Consider the following 25,531-nt stretch of genomic DNA (forward strand, 5'->3'; position numbering starts at 1 on the left):
TAGCATAGCATAGACAAATCGGACATCCTCGGTCTTTTGACTCGCCAATGGAGCGCTGGCATTATGCCGGCGGTCCATTGGCACGCAAGTCAGACGATTTACAGTCTTCGGACTTTTTTTTCGCGTGGAGCACCCCAGATCTGCAGACTTTTTAATCCGCAGACCAGGCTCGTTGGATTTCAAACATGTTTGATATTTTACTCTTCGAATTGCCAAACTTCATCCGTCGATCACTATGCAAATTCGATTAGGTATTGACTTTAATACGCAATCATTCGGACCGAAAAAAAAACTGTAGTTGTTTTAAACATTTTCATTGATTCATTTGTTAATTTGTATTTTAAAGTACTCATCGGAAGGATATAACAGTCCGTTGGTCAGTAGTAGAGCATAGAGTATAGACAATTAGGACATTGTCCTCGGCCGTTTGGCTCGTCAATGGAACGCTAACATGCCAATGGAGCACGGGCGTTAACCAAAAAAAAGATTGTAGGTAGGTACTGCCAAACCAACCTCTTTGCGTACCTACTACCAACATTCGCTTTGCTTATGCCAGTGCAACAGGACCATTAAGTTGTATCACGCTCTTTGCTTTGGGTCAGCCCAAATAGAAAAAAAATCAGCAAATAATATAGGTACCAATGTTTTATATTATATTATTAATCACTATATTACGTAATGGCACTTCAAATTGAAATTTACCATTCGTATAAGGAAAAAATAATTATATTGATTTTAATGGTTTGGATATACTTTTTTCCTACCTTTTCTTTTAACTGGAGCCTTATGAGGTATTAAAGGCAGACCTCGGTTTCCTGGCTTATTTATTTTAGGTATTTCTAGGTTTCGGTTTTAGCGACAAAGCCCTTTGCGCCATTGGCTTCTTGCCTAGTGCTCCGCCACTTATACGTACATTAATGTTTTTTTCCCATGTGTTATCTATCCAAGATTGAGCTGTTGAATTTACATTTACCTTTTTACGCTTTTCAAACAAGTCTTTTGAAGAAAACCCCTCTTCGAAAGTCAATAAATATATGTTAATGTATCCCCATAATAAATAAAATAATCATATTAAAAGGAACTTGCAAAGTTTACATTTGGCAATATTGTATAAAACTTTAATTTTCCGGGGATAACATAATTTAATATAATGTGGATTCTACCAAAGAGTTAGTCATTCGTGTATGGTGAAATACGAGATGCAAGTTACGAAGTTGAGAGTAAACGTAAACTATAATTATTATTATCGTACTTACCTATTTCGCTATTGATACCGCGAAAAATATTGACTTGAGAAAATATACGTCATATTAATATACTATTGAGAACTTGTAACTACCCGTTTGTTTGTGTTGTGAATGTGAACGTACCTACGTGTCTTTACACCTGTTGATTTGAAGCTAGTTGGTAAGTAGATAAATATAATCCACATAAAACCAATGAATTATTATAATAATTATAGCAATTCACTATAAATATTATTGACCCATTGCAAACACAAATATAGATTCCACTACCTAATCAAAAATAATGTGTTCTTGCCATAGTGGCGTCATGTTTATTAGTGGGTACTCACTACTACCAACTATTATAAAAACGAAGCTAATTTTATAGCATCCATACCTATCATCATTCTGGCTAAGATGTTTTTATAAAATTACCAATCATGATTATTGTTGTATTACCATTGCATCACGTCTTCTGCATTAGGTAAGTAGGTACCTATTACAATTTGTTGTGTAATATTAATAACTAATAAATTATCAAGACGTACCTACCTAGTTATATTATGTACCTACCTACATACCAGTGGCGTACGGTAACATATCGATCATGAAATTCAAAACAACCACCAGTGATAAAATCGCGATTTTCTGTTTTAAATGTAGAAAAATGCGGCAATTTTAAATGTTTGTCCTGTAAAAACATCACATCTGTAAATCGTAAAATGCCATCACTATGCTAAATAAGTTGATTTGTTTTTGTAACGAATTCAAAATATTTTAATGTGAAATCAAAATACCTATGTGTTGATACCTACCTATCAGAAAGAAAAGTAATTATTAACATTTAAGCCGCGTTGACACGGTCCAAGTACGATCCAAGTCTACTTGGATAGGAATAATTAGTATGAAGATGTTTCATCCAAGTGACAGCTTCATACTATTTATTCCTATCCAAGTGCACTTGTATGTGACATCTTCATACTAATTATTCCTATCCAAGCTACTTGGACCGCGTCCTACTCATCCAAGTTAACTTGGATATGAATAAATAGTATGGAGCTGTCACTTGGATAGGAATAAATAATATGAAGCTGTCACTTGGATGAGACATCTTCATACTAATCATTCCTATCCAAGTCTACTTGGATCGTACTTGGACCGTGTCAACGCGGCTTTACGAGAATGGAAACTGCAATTTTTGTTTCCAACGTTTTTTGTTTTGTTATTTGTTCAATGCGACTTCTAATTAAAATAAATGTCTAATATGTACCTAACATTAAAAAAATATTGTTACATAATCAAAATGATTCAATGAGGAGTTCTATTACAATGCGTGTTCATGTATGTAATCATCGCATAAGTAAAGTCGACCAATGTGATCATCGCATTACCTACAATTTTCGCCAAAAAATTCAGCCGAAAGTTATAGTAAAATGTCCGAAATGTAGAATCAAGTGCGATGACCAAAAGACATTTAAAACGATTCGATGAGCAGTTGTATTACAATACATATACCTGATTTGCGATCATCGCATAAGTAAAATCACCACTTCATGTGCATTTTATTTTTTACCGACAGTGAGTATTACGGATTGCAAATCTATGCACATGTAATGCCAGCGCAGAGATATGAAATCACAGCGATGATAAATAATACTTATCAGTTATCATTATCATATATCTTATCTATATATCTATATTATCTTATCATAATGTTTATCACTTCTCTGCTCTCCTATCAAGTAGCTGATAGATAATTGGTGCAACTTTGTTTGCAAATTGTTTATTACTTATAAGTCACTCACCACAGAAATATGATGTCAGTATAATATGTATTTTTATTATCTAAAAGGTTATTGATATCAGTGGCGAAGGGTGAATGCAGGCTGTTCTGACAGAAGATCTAACATAAATAGTGCACACTAAACTTTGTCAGTCATACTTATTTGTTTTCATTGAATTAATAATACAAATTACATCCTGCCTAAACCATCGTAATGGAAGTAGGCTGTGGAAATCCAACCATCCAAAATACTTTACAATTTGTCAGTGATATTTAAGTAATTGTTTTCATTGAATTAAGAGTACAAATTTAATTACAGATAGTGTAAGTTATTTTTTTTCAATTCATGTTACCTACCATAATAGATACAAAATATAATTATGTATGATTTAATGGCATAATATTGTAGTTTTTTATAGACAGACATATATTTTTTGACTATTATCCTCTATGGCTTGGTTGACACAGGCATTAATTGAATTTTAAAAACGTTTGTAATAAGTATGACTAAAAAAGTTTAGTGTGTACTATTTATGTCAGATCTTAACAGCCTACCTCCAACCTTCGCCACTGATTGATTATTATGATTGCTGTTTCAGTATTAAATTTATTAATGTAGTATGTATTGATTATTATTTAATGATCTATTATTAGGGTTTGACAATGTAGACGACTATTGATTGTATTATTAGTGATAGGGATTTTTTACAAACATTTCAACTATTCATAATTTGTTGACTTAATAGGTGGGTGATTAAGTTTTTTACCTACTTTATTGTATTCATTTATTATATAAGTTAGAATTAATTGTATTCGTTGTCAGTGTGTATTTACCTTTTGGTGAGTACACATAGTGCCTGAAGATGCCAAAAGGCGAAACCTGGATCGCAAATAATGACTCAAATGGAATAGTAATAAGTTTTTACTATTCCATTTGAGTCATTAGAATTTAAATTTATTAGCCTTTTTTATTTCTCCAGCAGTTTGAAGCAGTCTTGGTCAGTCCCCCCGTGAGCCTACCTATAAACAAACACCTGGTTGTACATACAACACAAATATAATGATACGAACACATCACATCTACTGCCAAATATATTAATCAGACCAGGCCATATCAGATGGGGTGTGGGAACAGGACGGGCAGTTTGCCCCGGGATTCAATTTCAAAAAATGCATAACTCATTTAATATAAAAATAAAGTACATTTAATTGACAATTATAGTGCCTGTACCAAAGAGATTGAAATCCAATCGAAGATCTTGGCATAAAAACAGCAAATGTCACAAAGGTCATTTTTTTCAGGAGAGGGTAAAAACATAATATCTTGGTTGTCAAACACATTTTTAATAATTTGACAATGAAGATTCATGGAGGAGCCTTATATGCACTGTATGTATGTAAATAAAATATCAAATTGATGTTTGTTAAATAGATATTTAAAAAGAAATGAATGTGACATTTGCTGTTTTTACACAATTTTTGGACCTTTGTCGTTTTTATAACAAAATTGAAAACATGGAAAAGCAAATAGTATGAATAAAATTATAATTTTATTAAATAAAACAAAAAATATATATTTCTGTTATTTTTTAATCATAATACTACATTTAAGAAGGTTTTGACACATCATAACCAATTATTAAGCTACGTACTTACATGTTTTAAAAAAATCTTCAATTAAATATTTAAAATAAAATCAATCATGCGCATATTACTACTGATTAGTCTTGATCACTCACACCTTCACTGTCTTCTTCAACGTTATCATTTGTATCATTGTCACACGGCAAATTTTCATAAAATGATGCATTTATTGGATTTTGTAAATACTTAGTTAATTTTAAAATATCTTTTTTTCTTTGCGCCTTTCAATGGAATTAAGCCATCATATGCTGGCTTAAATGCAATCGTGACTGGCATTTGATGTCTTTTCACTATATTGAATCTATCCCACAGTCCAGAGAAACTGAGATGTTTGCAAAGCACTTCTCCCTTACAATCCTTGTCTATTTTGTACATTCTAACTTGCCTAAGATGAAAATCTCTGCCGAAGGATGACTTAAAGTAAGGCTTTAACGTATCTTTAATATTTAAAAAATCTTTTTGCTCCGGTTTCTCCAGAATAAAGGGCCCAGGAGTTTTTCTGGCATCCAATACAACTTTATCCCAATCCTCTGGCACGTCTGCAAGGATTGTTTTCCTTGCACTGCTGAACAAATGAAAGTCAGCGTCATTTGGTAAAAATGTGTGCCCTCTGATAGGAAATATATGGATGACTCGTTCAATTTTTTTTAATACATGTACCACCATATACCAAAACCAAATCATAACAAAATTTTTGTTTTGTCCAGCACATCCGTCACTCAAAATATACAATGTTTTCGTGCCTGCTGGCAGATGGTGGTTTATGTAATGTAGTAACAAAGATGTTACATCATTTTGACCTCGTTTGGCGAATCCTTCATGATACGTGTACATATATACATCATTTCTGGCTAGGTCATGTATCCCAAAAATGTAATACCATAGCTGTCTGGAATAAAATACCGCATTTGTTACCATATTCGGTAAAGGCAAATTTTGCATAAAATCAAACGATATGACTGTGGTATCACTTGAACCACTTGCGAGTTCTTTTAATCTTCGCTTCGTTGTAGTAAACTGTTGTGCTTTAGCCAGGTGAAGTTGATAATCTATCTCAATCTTACGTTTTTCATCTTCAGAGAGATCGGGTAATTTCAGTTTGGTTGTAACTGAATCACAGTATGAACACGTATCGCTTCGAGGAGCTCCAAATGACAAATTATATCTAGTTGTAAATACTCTGTAGTATGTGTCATAGTTTAGTTGAAGCCTGTATTTACTTAAAAACATCTCGTGCATTTTCATAATAGTCAAATTTTCCGGAAGATACCTTACATTCTTATTTTTCGCGAAAGAATAATGACTTTGACGTGCCTTAAATGATTGTATATGAATGTGAATCAACTGAATCACTGATTCAGGCACTGCTCTTGGGCGATTTGGATGCTTTCCTCGTTTGTCCATAGGAGCCGAACCTGAAAATGTGATGTTGTCTTGAATACGTCGCAGCCGGGAATTCGTAATACCATGTATTGCCACAAATGCCTTCATACAGACTTCTTCGTTAATACCATCAGATGTAGATCGTATCTAAAGTAAATAAAGAGAAAAAATAATTAGTTTTTCAAACACATTATCATTAGGTATAATAGGTGTAATGCCTAATTTGAATGTACATTTTTTATTAATTCAATGAATACTCACTTTATATTTATATGATGCTGAATGCTTGAATATACCATGATCATTGACATCATTTATTATTATCGGAGTATTTTTTCTCGGACGTCTTCTCTTGATCGGTACTACTTCTATACATCCAGATATATAGCCATCTTGTTGATTTTTAGAATCCATTTCATAAAAATTCTCAAATATTTCTTTCCGTAAATCTTCATTTATTTTTGTAAAACAATGAAACCTCTTGCACCTGGAAACATAATAATCAATTAAGTACAATCCTACATAATATACTTTATTACAATCATACATACATTTACATAAAACAACATAGTAAATACAATGCTTTGCATTCGAAAGAAGTCATAACTTCAAAGTAATCACAGCCATTGTGAACTAAATTTAATCACACAAACTATTCAGCATGGTAAATATTTTAGTACGTATTAATAATGTATAAGTTTTTAATTGAATATATGTTATGAATACATAATTATTCCTACTTGCAATCTTCACCGATAACTTTTTTTGAGAGTCGTTTCCCAACATGATTGACATGATCACTTCCCTTTATTTTGGCGGTTTTTATTAATGTTTGCTTGGTTTTATTAACTTTTCTCTTACGAGGCGTTTCGGATGTCTGTATCCTATTACATTCCATGATAAAATATACAAACAATCGTTAAGGAACTTCATAAAATGGCAATGCCAATGACTGAACGAATGAAAGATAATTTTGACAGGTCAGGCACTAACAAGTATGGAATGTATACTAACGCCTAACGCCGCCTGGTGATAAAAGTGTGGAACTACTGGACCTTTGTTGTTTTCAAACAAAATTCCTTGGACTATTGCTGTTTTTAGAAAAGTGGCATATTTTTGAGAGCGGATTTGAGGGACTTGTAATTTTTTAAAAAAATATATCTTTGCACAGTTGTATGTAACCATACACAGGGAATATAGAAATGCAATAAAATGAAAATGGAAAAAAGTGGACATTTGATGTTTTTATGCCAAGATCTTCAATCTCTTTGGCCTGTACACATGTATGGATTTACTGCCAGTAATAGTGTGTAAATTAAACTATCGCGACAATAACTGTTTTCACACAAAAATTATGTTTGTCATGCCAATTTCATTTTTCAAGTGTCAGGGGACACGTTTGTTATTATTGCGTGAATGTTTGTGTGCTGTGCGGTGTTTTTTTTATAATTGTGGGTAGGTAGGGTCACCATCATCATTCTAGCATGTATGCGCACATGTTGTAAAAAGTTTCAACTATCACTGAAAATTCAGAAACTGCTAAACATTTCTGATCTATGCGTGCAGTGTTGCAACTTGCACAACAATAAGTGTTTACATTTGCATTTTATTGTTATGGTCGCAACAACACATACTGCTAGCAGTAAATCCATCGCGCGTAAACGGGGTATAACTTTAGAATACAAAATTAAATCTTCATTTTCTTTTGTTTCAGATACCCGTCATCATCAATCAAAATGAATACAAATAGATATGTGCCTCGGCACCAAAGATTTTCTTTCAACAAGCCGAAGATTGTTGGGTACTTCAGCATAGATGAGGATGATAATATTTCTCCTGACATTTCTGAATTGAAATATCTATATTCTTATAGAAATTTTAGTGGACACATGGATTTAAACATCGGTATGGAAAACGTTATTGTGAATCAGATAAACCGTAGAGGAAAGATGGACCACATTTTAAAGAACCTCTTGGAAAATAAAGAAAGATTCATGACCGTAGATCCATCCAACTCTCGCATTATATGTTCTCGGAGTAGTTTAGTAGCCATAGCTCAAATGCCATACTTGCGCTACAAAGTGAGGATACTAGCAACTTACTTTAAAGGAGATATATATTTGTGCGTCCTTCCGACAGGAAAGGAGTTTAATACTGACAACCACATCCCTTGTCATTGGGGATATAAGTTTGAGCAATACATGTTAACACGTAAGTAGCTAATTATTTATTATTTTGCTGTTCATGTTTTGTACTTAGGAGTCATCTATAATTGATGCACACTTTGTGTGTATTTTTTGACCACCATTGTCACATTTTGTCACAAAATCTTTACTACTTTACAAAATTAGCTGATTGTTATTTTTCCTCAAACATAATCGCTAAAGATGGAAGAAGAAAAGAATAATATATGAAGGAAGCGTGGTTAAAATGCTTCCATGATCTCTTTGAACATGGAAAAAATTATTCAAAGAATAAAACATATGCATTCGGCTAGAAACACAGTGAAAGATAGAATCTCAAGAACTCAATTGCAATTTTAAAACTTTTTTAATAGAATTCTTAAAAAAGTATTTTTTCATTTTTCCCCCCATGAAAAACTGCTCGGCACAGACAGTCGAAAAGTAATATTTGGGAAATTTTGGCACGCATACGTAAAAAGGTTCGCTAACCCTGTATGCTGTACCGTAGTATGTACTTATATGCTAATTATTTTTTTAATGTAATAGATTGATGTGTCATACAATTATTGCATTCACACCAAATGGGTCTATCGCATCCTCATGGAGCTGTCAAATGTTCAATATACTTACACAAATAAAACATCATCTTGTACTTCCAATGTCAATGATGAAAATTGCATGAATTCACGACGTTCAATATTAATTTTAATAAGATTGAGGTTTTCAAGAAAAGCAAGAACGCCTTATTTACACTTTTTGATATTACAGTGTTTCACCTATTGAATGGAGTTCTTCGAATAATTAATATATCTGACTAATAAAATTTATCTACCAGCTATCTCTTCTCAAAATTGTCTGTCATCTCATAAATGATGTAATACTGTCCCAAAATGGAACAACGTGACAAATGCAATTATTATCCTTTGGTAACCAACGAACCTCGGTGTGTAATCAGAAAAGGTGACCTTAAAGTGGTCTTGATTTGATGAATTGAATTTTAAACACTTCCTTATCAGATTCACAGTGTAATGCATTTTATTTAAATATAATATTTATTTCTGTAATAATTTGATATAGGTATACAGTACACTAGAGCCTCCAGTTGCATTGTTTCGACTTGCGTCGTTTTCGAATTGCGTTGCTAAAATATTTTGTACTCGAGTGGCGTCGTTTTTCGACGCAACTAAAAAAAATGGTTTATCTTAAATTTTTTAGCAAACTTTTTTACAAAGTCCATGTACACATTATGAAATGCAATTATTATTAGTTTTATTATTGATTGGATCAATGGTTATTATTGCTTTAAGATAAACTTTTGAACTGATAAGTCGACGATAAAAAAATACATCACATACAATACATGTTCACACCTAAGGGGACCATATTATGTACCTATATATATCATTATACTATATCATTTGATCTAATTTTATGCGAGGTAATCAGGCAAATTGGCGAATCAGTGTAGTAAAAAGTGCAAAAAAAGTGCAAAGTTATAAAACATATACCTACTTCACAATAAGTTAAAATTTTCTATTATAATTATTTATAATCCCACACCGAATTACTCGGAAATGCATAATTTTTGTTGAATATACATAATTTTGAACACCACAGAAACATACCTGCACCAAATAACTAACGCTTAAACTCACAACCAACGATCAGTTCATAAATTTTTGTTATCATTCTTGCCTTTGATAAACCTTCACATTCGATGATGTCCATCAAATCAATAATATTTCCTTATTGAACAAACAGTAAACTTCAGTGTTATATATTTATTTATTATAACTATACAGCTGTTTACAAAACAAAGCCAAATAGGTAATTTGCATTTTTGAGAAAGAATATTTTCTAGTTATTAGTTTTGGAGGTATGGTTATTTATATTCATTTTGTCATAAAGATTATTATTAGTCTATAGCAAAGTTGGCAAACCTATGGCACGTACGAAAATTTAGCTGGCCTGTGAATGATTTACAAATTCAATTTTTTCATGCATAATATTTCCGGACCCTTCATATTTCATCTTTCCGTACAACCATGTATTTTTACGCTGGCTAGACTGTGCCATTGACATTAAATATCAATAGCCAGTGTAGCCAACAAAATTTGTTATGACAAGTGCATGCATTTTATTTAATTTGATAAATCCTATTTATCATGGCTAGTGGAAATAAAAAAAACAAAAATTATTAGAATCACGCAGCAGAGATTTGTATTCTGGGTCAGTTGTATCGAGAACCTTGTCAGTTAAACAGTATTATGAGACAAACCATAAATCACTCCTTGAGAAAATCAAAGAGGAACAAAAAGAATTTATTGGCTGTCATTCGAATATAACAGCTGCTTGTTATTTTGCCTCAAACATAATCGCTAAAAATGTGATGGGGTTTATATGAAAGATGTGTGGTTAAAATGCTCCCACTATCTCTTTAAAAATTCTAAAAATAATGAAAAAATATTCAAATAACAAAAGATATGCCTTCGGTTAAAAACACAGTGAAATATAGAATCTCAAGAACTAAATTATTGTAATAAATTTTTTTTTCAATGGAATTTAAAAAAAAATCATTCTTCCCCCATGAAAAATTGCTCGGCACGTCAGACGAAAAATAATATTTGGGAGATATTGTCAAGCGCATGTAAAAAGTCAGGGTTATTTCATTGGTATAGTGGCAGAAGGCAGAAGAAAAAAATCTTGTTTCGAGATAATTGACATTTCGAAAATCAACAAATTTAAACCTCTATTTATAGGTACAATTTAATGATTATATATTAAACTACCCTTGATTCTATTTTGTAAATCTTTTTTATAGTGATAATAATTAATTTTTTAAGTTTATGAACAAAAAGAGGGACGTTATTTGCCAATTTTGGAGTTAATAGAGTAGTCAAAAAGAGAATAAGACACAGGACCACGATAGTAATAGAATTTCATATAAATACATAAATTGTAAATTTAAACATAAGTAAAAATAGGTACATAATTTGTACTTCTATTATAATATTATTATGATAATAATTATTTGATATATTTTCAGTATTGTTTTTTTAAGAAACTTCATTTTTATCCAATTATAATTTGAATAGTACATTGAGATAGAGCAGTAAAATTTTTATGATGTTGGGAATAATTATGAGTCCGACTCACGGGATTTTAAAATGACCAAACTCTGACCAATTAAAATTCAATTTTGATCAAGTACCCTCATTTGATATTAACCTAGTGATCGCTTTCATTCATAGAAATACAATGACATCTATATTATGTTTATTTCTAATATTGTTCCTGTAATTGTTGTATTCTTATTTTCTTATCTTCTGTTGAATAATTTAGATGACCCAGACGTGCCACCGAAAACAGATGTGCCTGTAAATGAGATAGCACATTTCTTCTTTATACTGGCTGGAAAATTAGGAAACCATGACATGCTATATGCTGCCGAAGCAGATGGAAAGCTTGTACACGAAGGAGATGGAAAAATACCGATGGATCTAAGTCCCGATGAAATGATTGACCGACTTCAGAAAGCGACATTCGTTGAGTTAAAAACTGTTGGAACATCGATGTCAAAGTAAATGTATTTTTTTTGTATTCATTTTCATTGTTCTCCATATGACATGTTGACGGATGTTTAAAAAAATCTGAGCAAGGTGTTGGTCCAAAATTATAGTTTCTAATGCATTTGTGTCATCTCATTTTGTCATTCTATTTTGTAAACCTCACAGATCCAAAACAACCTCTTTTTCAGGAGACAAAAAAAAGAACTGTCTAAATTTAGTAGCAAATATTATATCCACCCCAATAAGATGATATAAGCTAGCTCAGCGATTATATCGGGGTGTCTATTATAATTTTCTTGAATATTTATTCTTTTACTTCCTTTGCAAATTGTTGGTACATTGCAATGATTATGACATCAGTGCCAAAGGAACACTGGTCGTGACAGAAGGTGTAGTAAATAAAACACTGGTTATTTAGTACGTGATGTAGGGTTATTACCATGTTTTTTTTAGCTCGTATTCTTGTTTGTCCAGTATAAATTTTTTCTTGTTTGTCCAAGATTTGTATTGGACGATTGAAGATTTTTAACTAACTTCCCGACTAGCTAGACATTTGAAACTTTTAGAATATATCAGAACACGATTACAATGCATTCTTTTAATACTTTTAGCCATCTTTAAGCAGAACTGAATTCATGTTCAGTTAATTCTGTTTTTGTACGGAAAGTTATTTCGGAAAAAAATCGTAAAAAGTAAAACACTATTATTGGTTGCTAAGGGGGTCCTAGCAACTAAATTATTATTATATATGTGCGTTACTATGGAAATCAATATGAAATGTCAAAATGACATTTCAGTATTCTATATTTATTCAGTATTTCTATCAAGTACAAAAAAGTATTTATTAATACATAGAATTGTCAAGTTTATATGATTCAACAGAAAATTTAAAAATGTGGTATATAAAAAGTTCTTTTTATCTTGTTATTATTTTAGATAAGTTGACAGCAGTTCTTATTTTTATTTATATTCGAATAATTAATTCTTAATTATATTCTTGAGTTTTCTTATTATATATTCTTAGAGTAAGTTTAATTATAATACAAAGCGTTTTATTTATAGGCCCGAGAAGTTATAATGCACATGTATTTATTTATACGACAGTATTCTATTGTTATTATTTTGTTGGACAGGATTGAGATGGGATTGCATTTTTTATATTTGAATTTCAAAAAAATGAAACCAATTAACAAATTTACAATTTTTTTCTGTTGTATGGACCCGATTTAGGAAGTATATGTTTTGATTGATTTTAAATGATTTGACGTGTTATGGATGCAAGAATCTTTCACTGCGATAGATATTCGATATCTCTAGTGTATTCAATATAAATCTTATTTTTTACCAAAATGGGATTAATGAGTTCTTCAAAATACACCAGTGATCTCCAACTAGGTTCCGTGAGAATTTGAGTATTTTGAAAGGCTTGGTAGATATTGCATCATAGTTATTATTGAGGAGGTTGTTGTTTCCAACACTAGTTAATCTGTATTTATTGACTATATTCGTAGTATCTTCCCGTGTGTACTCAGGTCATGCACTTATTAGAGGCAGCATATTCTATGGGCGCGGCAAGTTATGGAAGGAATGTGAATAATTTAATTTTTGTTTCCCTATAGAATAGATGTTTGTAGATCATTTTAAAGGTATACTTTACATATGTGTCGCTGAGTTTCAAAACCCCCTATAACATCTTTTCATTTTGTTGAGAAAATCAATAAAAACTTCTCAGTTTATGGATAAAGGGATTATCGATGTTTTTCTTTTTTTGCCCGATGGATTATTTTTGGAAATATTTTGCATATCTATTTATATTGTATTCTAGTCCACTGATTAAATAAAAGACTTAAATGTTTGGTTATAGCGGCTTTTGTAAGTTACATAGTGTTATGGCGGTTTTTGAAATACGCATTGAAGGTTATAGCGTATTTTGTTAGGGAAATTTTTGACAATTTAAAGTCGGAATCTTCCATTGGTGGTGCATGGTAGGATGAAAAAGAGTTACATATTTTTATTTAATAAACGTTTTATTCATTTAAAATTAGTATTATAAGTAGGTAGATATTAAAAAATAGCAGTTTAAAATGAAAAAAAACATTATCATCTTGTTCCTATATTACATAAATACAAATTTAAGGGAAAACTTTAATAATAAATAAAGACATAATTAAAAATTCGGAAACATTAAAAATAATTAAAAATGTTACAATTTTTCATTGTTCAGTAAAAATAATTCAATTAAAAATACAATGCAATTTACATAAAAACACTGTATGTATAGCATATTTTTTCGTTCTCACAAAAATAATATAAAATAAAATATATACATTGGTTTTAAAAAATATGAGTGACGCGGTACTCTCATAATTTGACTGCAAACATGTTTCATTCATTTATTTTATATTTTACTTGAGTAAATTTATTGTTTGTCTTCTTTATTTTTCATAACATTTTTTAACATGTAAATAAGTGAGTCCAATAATCTGTCACCGCGCTGAGCCAGTAGCATCACCACTTGAACTTGAATGTGAAAGATATTTGTTATACTTATAAAGTAACTAAGTTATTATGTGTAATAAATTATAAAACAGTTCACAGTACCTACACATTGATAACATACAAGTGCGGTTTGTGAATGACACCATTGAAAAATGCTCCAAAATATAATAATTTACATGGTTTATCGTCGCGCATTAGTGCCTGACCAATAAATCGGTTTTATGGGGTTTGGTGCTCACATGTTATGAAAAGTATCAAATTTAATATCAGAGCACCGTTTGAATAATACTGTAGAGCTAAATATTTTCTTTAAAACAGTGGCGTGCTTGACAAACAAACTGTTTTCTTCACAAAATCATACCGAAAATATTCTAAATAACATAACACTGCCACTGCTGAATATGTGATAAGTGATAAGGTGATAACGTTTACCCATCAAAAGGTTTTTATAGAGTTTTATACTTAGAGAAAAATATACTTATTATAAATTATAAAAATATATTAGAGAAAAGAACAGTTTTAACCAGTTCATAATTGAGTTACACGCCACTGGAAATTCAGATGATGACCCACACATTTTTAACACATTTATGTCTAATTTAACTCACCGTTTACGGCGTATTTCGTTGACTTTCCAAGATTTTGGTTGGCTCAACCTCTTCCTAGCTTTATTAACTGGAGATTTAACCATATTTATAAGTTCGTCACACATTTTAAAACTATAAATCGTAAGAATATGAAATCAACAAAACAGAACTCCTACCGCAACTCACAACATAAATGTACTAGCGGCCATCTTGCATTTCGTCTGATTCTCGCTTCTTATTGGTCAGTTGTGTTATAGGGGATTTTGAATGTAACACATAATGTTATAGCGTGAATTGATTGACACATTGATTTTCTTTCATAAATGACAGTCAATCGTAGCGGACTTTGAAAGAGACAATAAAATTTTCATGTAGAGATTTTAATAACGAATCCATTGATATATATATCTCAATTATTTCAAAAAGGTGTTATAGCGGGTTTTGAAACTCAGCGACACATATATCCATTTTAGACAGGCAGAATAAATTAAATGTAACAAAAGTAATGATTTTGCATATTATTACATTTTACGATTTTACATTTTATAGCAGGTGCATATGAGTACTGTAATATCGCACCGTGAGTGTAAAACCAAGGCATCTGCAAATTTTTCAATTTCGAGATTAAATGCAAAACAATTGTAAAAGTCGTGAACTTGATAATGTACAAGTGAAGTAACTGAAAGAACATGCAATATAATGTAGATATAAACTAAATATTATGGTTTTTTTTAGAAACTCTATTTCTCCTAACAAAACGAAGACTTCAAACCCTAATATATCCAAAATATGTCTTTTGCATATGCCTTGGTTTTACACTCACGGTGCGATATGTATAGAGGGAAATGAGCCAGTTTTGTTGATTTTCCAGTATGATTTTCATTTTTAACTACATCTTTATGGAAGAAGTAATTTAGGTTCTATGACAACAGATTGATTGTTTTGTTGCTTGATTGACTTGCGGTGCTACACAAAATTTTTATTCAAATGTGGGCTTTGGCCCATTACACTAAGAGCATGATGCAGCACCATCTGGATTAACTTGGCAATATGCACGATCCAGGTTTATGGTTCATATAATTAATATTGTTCTGTATTGTGCTATAAGGTCACTTCTTCCCGTAATACGGTCAATCTCGCTTTCCAGGCAATAAAAATAGCACTTTATCCCGCAGATTTATATAATTTTTTTTACCTACACGTTTTAATTATTTTCAGAATAAAAATGTTAAAATGGTATCTTCAGTCGAAATTTGGAGGCGTCGACAAAATTTTATGTGGAAAACATACTGGTGGAGTGGTGGAGAAAACTGAAGACTTTTCTGTTGACAGTTTGGCTTCAAATCTTGGGAATGTAAGTAATGCTTTCACATAATTTACTAGCTGCCCGGAACTACTCCCTACTATATATGGTGTAGTGTGAGGTTTGCTATTTGTTATACTTATTTAAATGTATTATAGTTGAAATTTCAAATTCATAATTCATAACATAAAAGTGGAATATTATAAAATAATACAGGGTTATCCAACTCGTACGAATTTCAGTCATGTCATTTGTTTGTTACCTGCCAAATATTTCATGCGTATTTCATCATATCGTCAGTTGAAATTTTACCATTTAACATGATGCATAAAAATCATGCTACGAAAATTAAGGTCAGAATTGGGTAGAATTTAGAGATGGGAAAACTCGTCGATTTTGAAGACTAAGTTTTCTTACTACCAGTATAAAAAAATACTTAGTATCGAAACTTGTTCCAAAATACTTAATAGTATTTGGGATATTATATAGAGCGTTTGGCATACTTGACTTTTTAGAAGCCATTTTTACACAAATTGTTTACATAATAATTATTATCCATTTATACAATCATGCATAAAATTTTAATTCAGTTTAAAAGTTCCAATTATAACACTAAAAAATCGAGAAACTCGACGTGATGAAACCAGATAAATGCGTAAATACTTATCAGAACTCGAGCACTAGTACCTATTCCGGGACTTGAGACTGACGTCAACTGACATAAGTCTCATACTCAAAACGAACTTGTCACCATTTCTGTCCTGCACTATACCAACTTTACAACTGGGGAGAAAGGGAGAGCAATGACTCCAATGACAGTTGAGTATATCACGGCTAGACATGCGTGTATTATGCTATCTCGCTCGCGCGCATTTAATGTCAATAGTATTGAAAGTCTACCAACAGTACCAACTAGCTTGTAGCGGCGATGATCCCATCGCATGCGTTCAAACTTCGAACAAGTTTATTGGGCCACACGTACTGAGTATGGGTAGTACATGCCGAGACTTAAAAAGAGACTAGTAATGTTTTGGATGACCTTACACCTGTACAATTGCCATATTCGTCCAGCCCATTCACGTTATCACCCCCGAAAGGACGGGGGGCGTAGGTTGCGCTGGACACCCCCATGATGAAGTAAGGTCAAGGTTTATCGTCTGCTGGCTTCACTCTCGGGGATATGCGTGCTTGATTGATAATGTGGATTTGCGGGCGGAAACAGGGCGTTTTATTTGACAAAATACATTTACAGTTTACAGTACAGCATATAAATTTAAAACAAAATATTTATAAAATAAATAAATTTAATTTCACGGAGACGACGCCGGCCTGTCGCGGCCGACGTATCGAGAGCCCGAATGAATCTTCTAGGGGCTTAGATCAAGTCTCCGAAAAATAAAGTAGGTGATAAATGTAATAATTCAACATTTATTCTGTCCTGACAATCACAAAAAAGGCGCTTCGCACAGGGCATACTACTAGCTTGCAGGTACCTTGGCTTTCACCGAGGAGCGTACCTAACCCTCTGCTGTGACCGGGCGTATTTCTCAGTAATTTCATCTTTCAAAACAGACCCTTTCTAGTTGGCTGACGAATTTCTTTGCTAAGTAAAATCGACCCCAGACATATTTTTACAAAATAATATGAAAACAGTTTTGAGGTATTAAGACTAAATACTATTATATTACATGGCTTGGAATGAATGAATTATTTATATTTAATTACTATGCAATGAATTTAATATAAGTTTTAGAGTTTAGGTCAATGATTGTAATGCTAGTTAGGTAAGTACGAATTTAATGACAAGGCTGCTGATAAAATTATTAAGGCTGAGAAAAGTAATTATCATGAATAAATACGTAAGTATTTATTAAATAATACCTATTTAGTTTAGACTTTGTTGGCTAAGTTTCAAAAGGGTGACTATAAAATTTCTTACAGGCTAGAAATTTCTGTCTCGTAGTCGACTCGCTCATATCTGTGAATCTGCCCGATTATCGTTCTGGCCTCATGAAATTGGATCCTATAAGGATGCCATGCTTTAGGCGGGTAACCACGTGAACACATTGCTGCTCTATGTGAAAGTGTGGCCGAAGAGCCAGAAATGTCAATTCAAAAAAGATCGCAGCAACGGCTTCTTATTTTGCATAAAAACCTTCACTTACACCCGTATAAGATCCACGGGCAGCATCACAGATCCACCAATTGGGTCTTGGAAGAGTAGGCAACCAATGATAATTTTTTCAAAGAAAATCATCTTCAGTGATGAGGGATATTTTCACCTCAATGGGAAGGTAATAAGCAAAACTGCTGTACTTAGGGCGAGGAAAACCGACAAGTGATTCAAGAGAGGCTGTTACATGCTGTGTAAGTTACTATTTGATATGGTTTTTGGACTGGAGGGGTCATCAGATGGACCATACTTCGAAAATGATGAAAGAAAGACTGATGGTCAAAATCGATATTTGAAGATACTGCAAATGTAGAGAAACTCCGCCTGTAGTAATAGGGAACGACTCTACTTACGCTATGGCCGGTCCCAAGCCCGGTTAAAGGAGGAGGGTTCGTCATAAGGCTAATCACCCAACACGGTAAAAAAACCCTGATTACGAACACCAAAACAACTGCCTTGGACCACGGACTCCCCATAAACCAACGACCCAAGCAAAGAATTAAGGACAAACGATTATATGTACGATGTGGCACATGGAACGTACGCACTATGTTGCAGCCGGGCAAGATGGAGGAGGTTGCAATTGAATTGCATAAGTACAAAATTGGCATGACTGCATTGCAGGAAATATGATGAGAGGGCGCAGGTTTCATAAACAAGAGAAACTACACTTTGTATTACAGTGGATCTGCAGGTACGCAGGGTCGCTATGGAACTGGGTTCCTAATCAGCTCTGATATCCGCAGGGCGGTACTAGGATTTGAGCCAATTAGTGAGAGATTATCTAAACTTAAACTGAAAGGTACACTTCAATATTACATTCATCAACGTTTATGCCCCAACCGACAATGCGACCGAGGAAATTAAGGATAGATTCTATGAAGATCTGCAGAGAGCCTGCGAAAAAGTCTCCCCACATGATGCTCTAATTATCTTGTGAGACTTCAATGCAAAAATTGGAAAAGAGGAAGCATTTAAAGAAGTAACTGGGCAGCACAGTTTGCATGAAACGACAAGCGATAATGGTGAACGTCTATGCTTTTTAGCAGCTGCAAATAATTTAATAATTAGTTGTACATGGTTTAAACATAAAAATATCCACAAAGGAACCTGGAAAATACCTGGAAGTAATACATACAATCAAATAGATCACATTCTTATATCGAAAAGAGCGACAACAGTGGAGGATTTTTTCGTCTGCAGAGGAGCCAACTGCGATTCTGATCACTTCCTGGTGAGAGCAAAATTACAACAAATAATCTCCTTAATACTGAAAAAAGAAGGCCAGAGAAGAACTAAATAGAAATCTGAAAAATTGAGGGATGAAGAAATTTTGGATAAATACCAGGAATCTATAGACACATTAAAAATGACTTTAATAACCGATGATGTGAATGTGGACTGGGAAAATACAAAAAACTGTATTATCACGAGTGAGTGCCACAGAAATTCTGGGGGAAAATAAAGTGAAAATAGATGCAGGACGGCTTGATGATGATTGCAGGCAAGCACTGTTAGAAAAAAATGAAGCAAGGAAGAAATGCCTACAAAGGGAAACGCGCCAAAATTACGAAACTTATGAAAAGAGGAAAACTGCAACAAAGCTCTGTCGAGAGAAAAAGCAAATGATATTCAAGAGAATACCCCAAGACATGGAATATCAAAGAAGAAACAATGATCCCAGAAAATTTTACAAGACTTGAAATCTAACGAAATCCTACCAACCCAGATTAAGCTCCTGTAAGGATAGTGAAGGACAAATGCTGGTCGAAAAGGAGGACACTATGGAAAATGGAAAGGCTATTTCACAACACTTTTTCACAGGCTTATAGTAATGATCACGAGGAAACAGAAGAAGTACTGTACCACACTGCTGAGGAATTTATTGATGAGCCTACTCTGCCTGAAGTAAGAAGAGCGAACGCTAAAAAACAATAAAGCACTAAAGAGTGGTGGCCCAACACTGGAAGCAAATATCCACAAGATAATTCTCAATATTTGGAAAAAAAGAAATTTTACCTGAGGAATGGAAGATGGGTATAATCGTGCCTATTCTGAAAAAGGGAGACAAAATAATGTGCAATAACTACAGAGGTATCACAATTCTAAACGCAGCTTATAAAGTCTTCTCATCTTTACTGTATATCAGGTTAATGATCTATGGTGAGGAAATCCTGGGAGAATACCAATGCGGCTTCCGACCAAATAGATCCACCATAGATCACATCCATATCATGAGGCAAACTATGGAGAAAGCGCACAAATACAACCTGACACTCCACCACCTGTTTATTGATTTTAAACAAGCTTTCGACAGCGTGAATAGGGATAAGATGCTGCAAAGCCTAAAAATACTGGGAATTCCCTTAAAATTAGTAAGGCTAATGAAGACCACACTGACGGATACTCAAGCAGTTGTTAGTGTGCAAAATGAGCAAACTGAAAGCTTCAAAATCGAATTAGGTGTGAGACATGGGGATGCGCTATCCACTATGGTATTTAACCTTGTGGTGGAATCCATAGCTCGTGAAACCAACATAAGAGGATGGGTAGATAATAGTACAACGCAGATGTGCACTTATGCTGACGACATAGTAATTACAAGCAAATCCAAACAGAGGATGATCGACCATGGTGGCACTATGAAAATAAAAGCTGAAAACGCTGCAAATAAACTAGTCTAAAACTAAGTATATGGTCAGCACACACAATCAGATACCGCTACAGAATATAGACATAGGACAGCATACATATGAAGGGGTGGATAAGTTCATGTATCTCGGATCCAGCCTAAATACCCAAAATAAGACAGCAGAGGAGATAAAAATCCGCCTTATCTACGGGAATAAATGCTGGCATGCCTGCAAGCAACTGGTGGGGTCGAAAATTCTAGGCCGAAGAAGTAAACTTCTATTATATAAAACAATTATAAGGCCAGTGGTCACTTATGGCTGTGAGACTTGTTGCTTGACTCAAAACGAGATAAAAAATAAATTAGCTGTCTTCGAGCGCAAAATACTCCGAAAAATCTTTGGACCCACGTTGGAAAATGGGAACTACAGAATAAAAATGAACCACGAGTTGGAAGAGCTGATTGAACAGCAAATAATCATAAGATACTGTAAGTCCCAAAGACTACAATGGGCGGGACATGTGGAGAGAATGCTTGAAGCAAGAAGGAGATGGGCTGACGCCCTAGAAGTGGACTGGCTTCATATAGGAAGACCCGGTAACTGAAGAAGTGTGGCAAGAGACCGGAGTGAGTGGAAAGCGGTTGTGGAGGAGGCCAAATCCCACCCCGGGATGTACCGCCGTGGAAGAAGAAGAAGAAGCAAATGTAGAGAACTATTGTTTTGCCGGTAATCCGAGCGCACTCGGACGAAGGCGTCCGATCTTGGTGAACTCGGACCGCGTTCTATTCTTCCGAGCTAGCTCGTATAGGAGTAGTTAGTATGAAGGTGCGCTTGGTCCGAGTGTACTCGGATCCTGTCAGCAGCGCGGCTTTATCGAAACAACAGGTGTCATAAAATGTTGTAAGAAATGGTAAAAGCTTTAAAAACCTCTCGACCCTTTTATTGATTTGATTGATATTTATTTATTTTAATAGACTAAAGGAAAACACCTCATAATAATTCAAGTCTATTCGTCAATTAGAATAGAAATTGACATTTTTTTTTTGGAAAATAACAAAAGCTCATCTTTTTTTGCAGAAATTGTGTATTATGACATCATAAATATTATTAATTTTTTTAATAAAGAATGGAATTTTGAATTTTTCCATGAGACACGTTAGTCACAAAGTTTTCAAAAACAAGAGCTATGTTTTGGACCAATCAGGTCGATTTCCAATCCATTTCCAGTCTCCCATGAGACCACCTTAAAGGGACTGACAGAATAAACGACTGTCCCAAAAACCACAGCCTACTTCCACCCGGAAAGTTGGAGGCGCCGCAGCTTGCGTCCATCCTTCGCAGCGCTCGCGACCCTCAGCCAGGAACGGCCTACCTCCAATCAAATTTTGGCATAACTTTAAATTCGTTCACGTTCCCCGCCAAAATTTAAAGAGACGCAAAGCTACCAAAAAATGGCCACATGAGATAGCGCCGCCACTAGACAATCCGGAGGTAAAACTGGAAGGTTCACAACCGACAGAATAACAACAGCGCCATAACGCCGCGTATCCCACACCTCGATGCGCGTGATGATGATCTCTCTTGCCTCGGACGTCGAACAACAAGCATCTCCAGCTAGAAAAACCTGCGTCGGCAGCCCTCCAAGCCGCAAGCATCTCCAGCTAGGAAAACCACGTCGGCAGCCCGCCAAGCCGCAAGGATCTCCAGCTAGAAAAACCGCATCGGCAGCCCTCCAAACCGCAAGCATCTCCAGCCAGAAAAACTTCGTCGGCAGCCCACCAAGCCGCAAGCATCTCCAGCCAGAAAAAACCGCGTCGGCAGCCCGCCAAGCCACAAGCATCTCCAGCCAGAAAAAACCGCGTCGGCAGCCAGAAAAAACCGCATCGGCAGCCCGCCAAGCCGCAAGCATCTCCAGCCAGCAACACCGCGTCTACAACCCGCCTAAACGACAATACCCTGCATAACTACGATATAATAAACTCCTGCCAATCGACAACGTGCGTTTCTCTCAATTCCACCCCGCTTCTGGCCTGCTAGTGATACCAGTTGAGGGTTCTGGAAACAAAAACGGCTGTCTCCATTTTCGCAATATGTTGGTGAGTCATTAAGAATGTCTTACATCTTTCTTATATGTATAATTTCTGAAAAAAGTATTTTGATATGTTGTTTGTATACTAAGAGCCGAGCCACACCGGGCGACTCTGGTCTCTTCGGGCGACTTGCCGGCAACCAGAGAGGCAGCCAATAATAATAATAATAATGAATGTATACGCAATTATGCAAAAAATGCGGCGTGGCTGCCGGCGACTGGTCGCCTAGTGTGGCAGCGCTCAATACATAGCTATATGTTTTCATACATCGCTACTGATCGCCCGACCAGAGAGACCGGGAGACCAGACCGAGCGCACGAACGAGATTTTACTGATCGCGCGACTTTATTGCTTGCGCGATTACTGGGCGACCAGGTGTGGCATGCTCCATATAACTGCATGCATCGGTCTGGTCTCGGCGACTGGTCTGCCGACCAGACTCGCCCTGTGTGGCTTGGCACTAATAATAATATATAACATGTTATAATACTTTTTTTAGAAATTATACCTATGAGAAAGATGCAAGACATTTCAAATGACTCACCAACATATTGCGAAAATGGAGACTGCCGTTTTCGTTTCCAGAGCCCTCAGTTGTTCAGTGAGGCAGATATTCTTGAATGGCTTAGGATTCCTGGCTTTCCCTATGACCAAAAGCTTCAATTTGTGTGTGCCGGTTGCATTGGAGCAAGGCATAATTATTGTGATGCGGTCCTTGGGGACTCTCCTCCATGGTATATTATTTTCTTCGCGATGAACGTACGTTTTACGAAGGAGAAGTTTCCAAAATAAGCCCATCTCATCTGCGTTGTATGCTTATACGCGGCGGACTACTGAATTTGATACCGGCGAATTATAGAGCTTGATTTTGTGCTTTCAACTAGTAAAAATAACAGCGGATTATAGTAGTTGTCGGATAATCGAGTGGCGGATTACTGAGAGTGCACTGTATTAATTTATTATTTAATGGATTTAACGTCATCGCTGTCGTGATTTTCATGATAGACTGATTTTATTGTGAGAATAATTTCTTTTTCTCAACGCTGGTGTTGCTACAAAATTATATAATTTTTTACTTTCTTCTTTCTGTAACATATCTGTTATCGGACATCCTTGATGATTTTGGCTATTTTTCCTGTGTCGCTGTTCAAAATAGGGATGGAGTACTGAACTGAAACATTAAGACCCTGTGCCCAAGAAAGAAATTATATACTTTTTTTACAAAGTGAAATAATTTACACTCATTTTTTGTTTCAGATAAATACTGTCGAATGTATGAATTTCTGCAACAGGTTCCTCACAGAAGTGAAAAATACATTCCAAAACCGATCTGCTGACCGGAGCACCACAAAATTTCAACATTTACATTATGAGTTGTCAAAACATCCTCAGGAATCATCAGGTAGATGGCAACTGACCGATAACTTCACTGAGAATGAATTGTTTCTACCATCTTGGTTTACTGACAATTGGAACTGATTAAGGACTTCATATTACTGTAGATTGTAGACCGCCCATAAACCTAACATGAAACTAACATATTATATTTTTGCAATAATAGTATGTAATTTTATAAGATTTAATTAATTTACCAATGAATATAAAACACTATGAGTATAAATTGAAAATGAGTATAAATTAATATTTTTCATAAGCTGTATTATAAAACTATATAAAAACAAATTATAGTGGAAACCTGATTTTACGTGCCAGGAAATTACGTTTTCCTGCTATTTGCATGTAGTTTCTACAGCCCCGTTTTATTTTAGTGCATTTAATTCCCGGTTTTATATTTTTATTTCCCAATATTTTACGTCTGAAATACTAATCAAAATTCAGTTAAAATAAAATTTATTTTAACACATTCAATTACATAGTATGTGTATATGTATATACATGGCAATCATCGAAATTTTTAAGTTCTAGACGCATAAGCACATTAAATACACCTACCGTGTCCAAGACCACGTTTATAGCATGGTTAAAAGAAGGTGCTGACGCATGTGTACATTCCTTTTTTATAGATTGCATTGTACAAGACCAAGTTTATAAAACGCAGGGAGGGCACACAGTATTTTTTGTCAGTCTGAGGTAAGTGTCAGTCTGTAAAATCGGGGTTTCACTGTACCATCCAACCACAAATTCATTTTTACAAAAATTGAGTCGGGCTATTCATTTTATGAGTTCAGGCAGCATAGCCAAGTGTTGGTGCTGTGCTGTGCACTACCAATCTAGTATTTGGAAGGTCTCAGTTTTAAATACCCACACTTGGTTTTTCCCATGTGTGGGACTACCCGGGGCATTTATTTTTCCTTTCATTCTCTTTTTTTGTAACTATATTAATTATTATGGAATGAATAATAAACAATGTCCCGCAAGAAAATCTATAATATATATTTATTTACTGATCTCAATATTCTCCATCTGGAGTCAATTTTGTTGAAAAATAAATTGATGA

The 25,531-nt window shown here is 34.3% G+C and overlaps 1 protein-coding gene across 1 annotated transcript; it reads left to right on the top strand.

Annotated features, from left to right (window-relative positions):
- Positions 1–1,144: 1,144 nt before the first annotated feature.
- On the top strand, positions 1,145–24,700 carry LOC147068222 (decapping and exoribonuclease protein Rai1-like). Its single transcript, XM_085952130.1, has 5 exons — positions 1,145–1,407; positions 7,751–8,247; positions 11,562–11,799; positions 16,093–16,228; positions 24,331–24,700. Exons 2-5 carry the CDS (start codon positions 7,773–7,775, stop codon positions 24,550–24,552), a joined length of 1,071 nt encoding a protein of 356 aa, XP_085808256.1. The 5' UTR covers positions 1,145–1,407; positions 7,751–7,772; the 3' UTR covers positions 24,553–24,700.
- Positions 24,701–25,531: the final 831 nt, after the last annotated feature.

Source organism: Rhyacophila brunnea, unplaced genomic scaffold, assembly GCF_057557595.1.
Source record: "Rhyacophila brunnea isolate RB1 unplaced genomic scaffold, BYU_Rbru_1.0 scaffold_3, whole genome shotgun sequence".
Taxonomy (NCBI): Eukaryota; Metazoa; Arthropoda; class Insecta; order Trichoptera; family Rhyacophilidae; genus Rhyacophila; species Rhyacophila brunnea.

Excerpts from the sequence above, each read along its gene's own strand:
- LOC147068222 (XM_085952130.1), top strand. The coding sequence starts at position 7,773 with ATGAATACAAATAGATATGTGCCTCGGCACCAAAGATTTTCTTTCAAC. Across the intron at positions 8,248-11,561 it reads TGAGCAATACATGTTAACAC|ATGACCCAGACGTGCCACCG; the intron begins GTAAGTAGCTAA and ends TGAATAATTTAG. Across the intron at positions 11,800-16,092 it reads GTTGGAACATCGATGTCAAA|AATAAAAATGTTAAAATGGT; the intron begins GTAAATGTATTT and ends AATTATTTTCAG.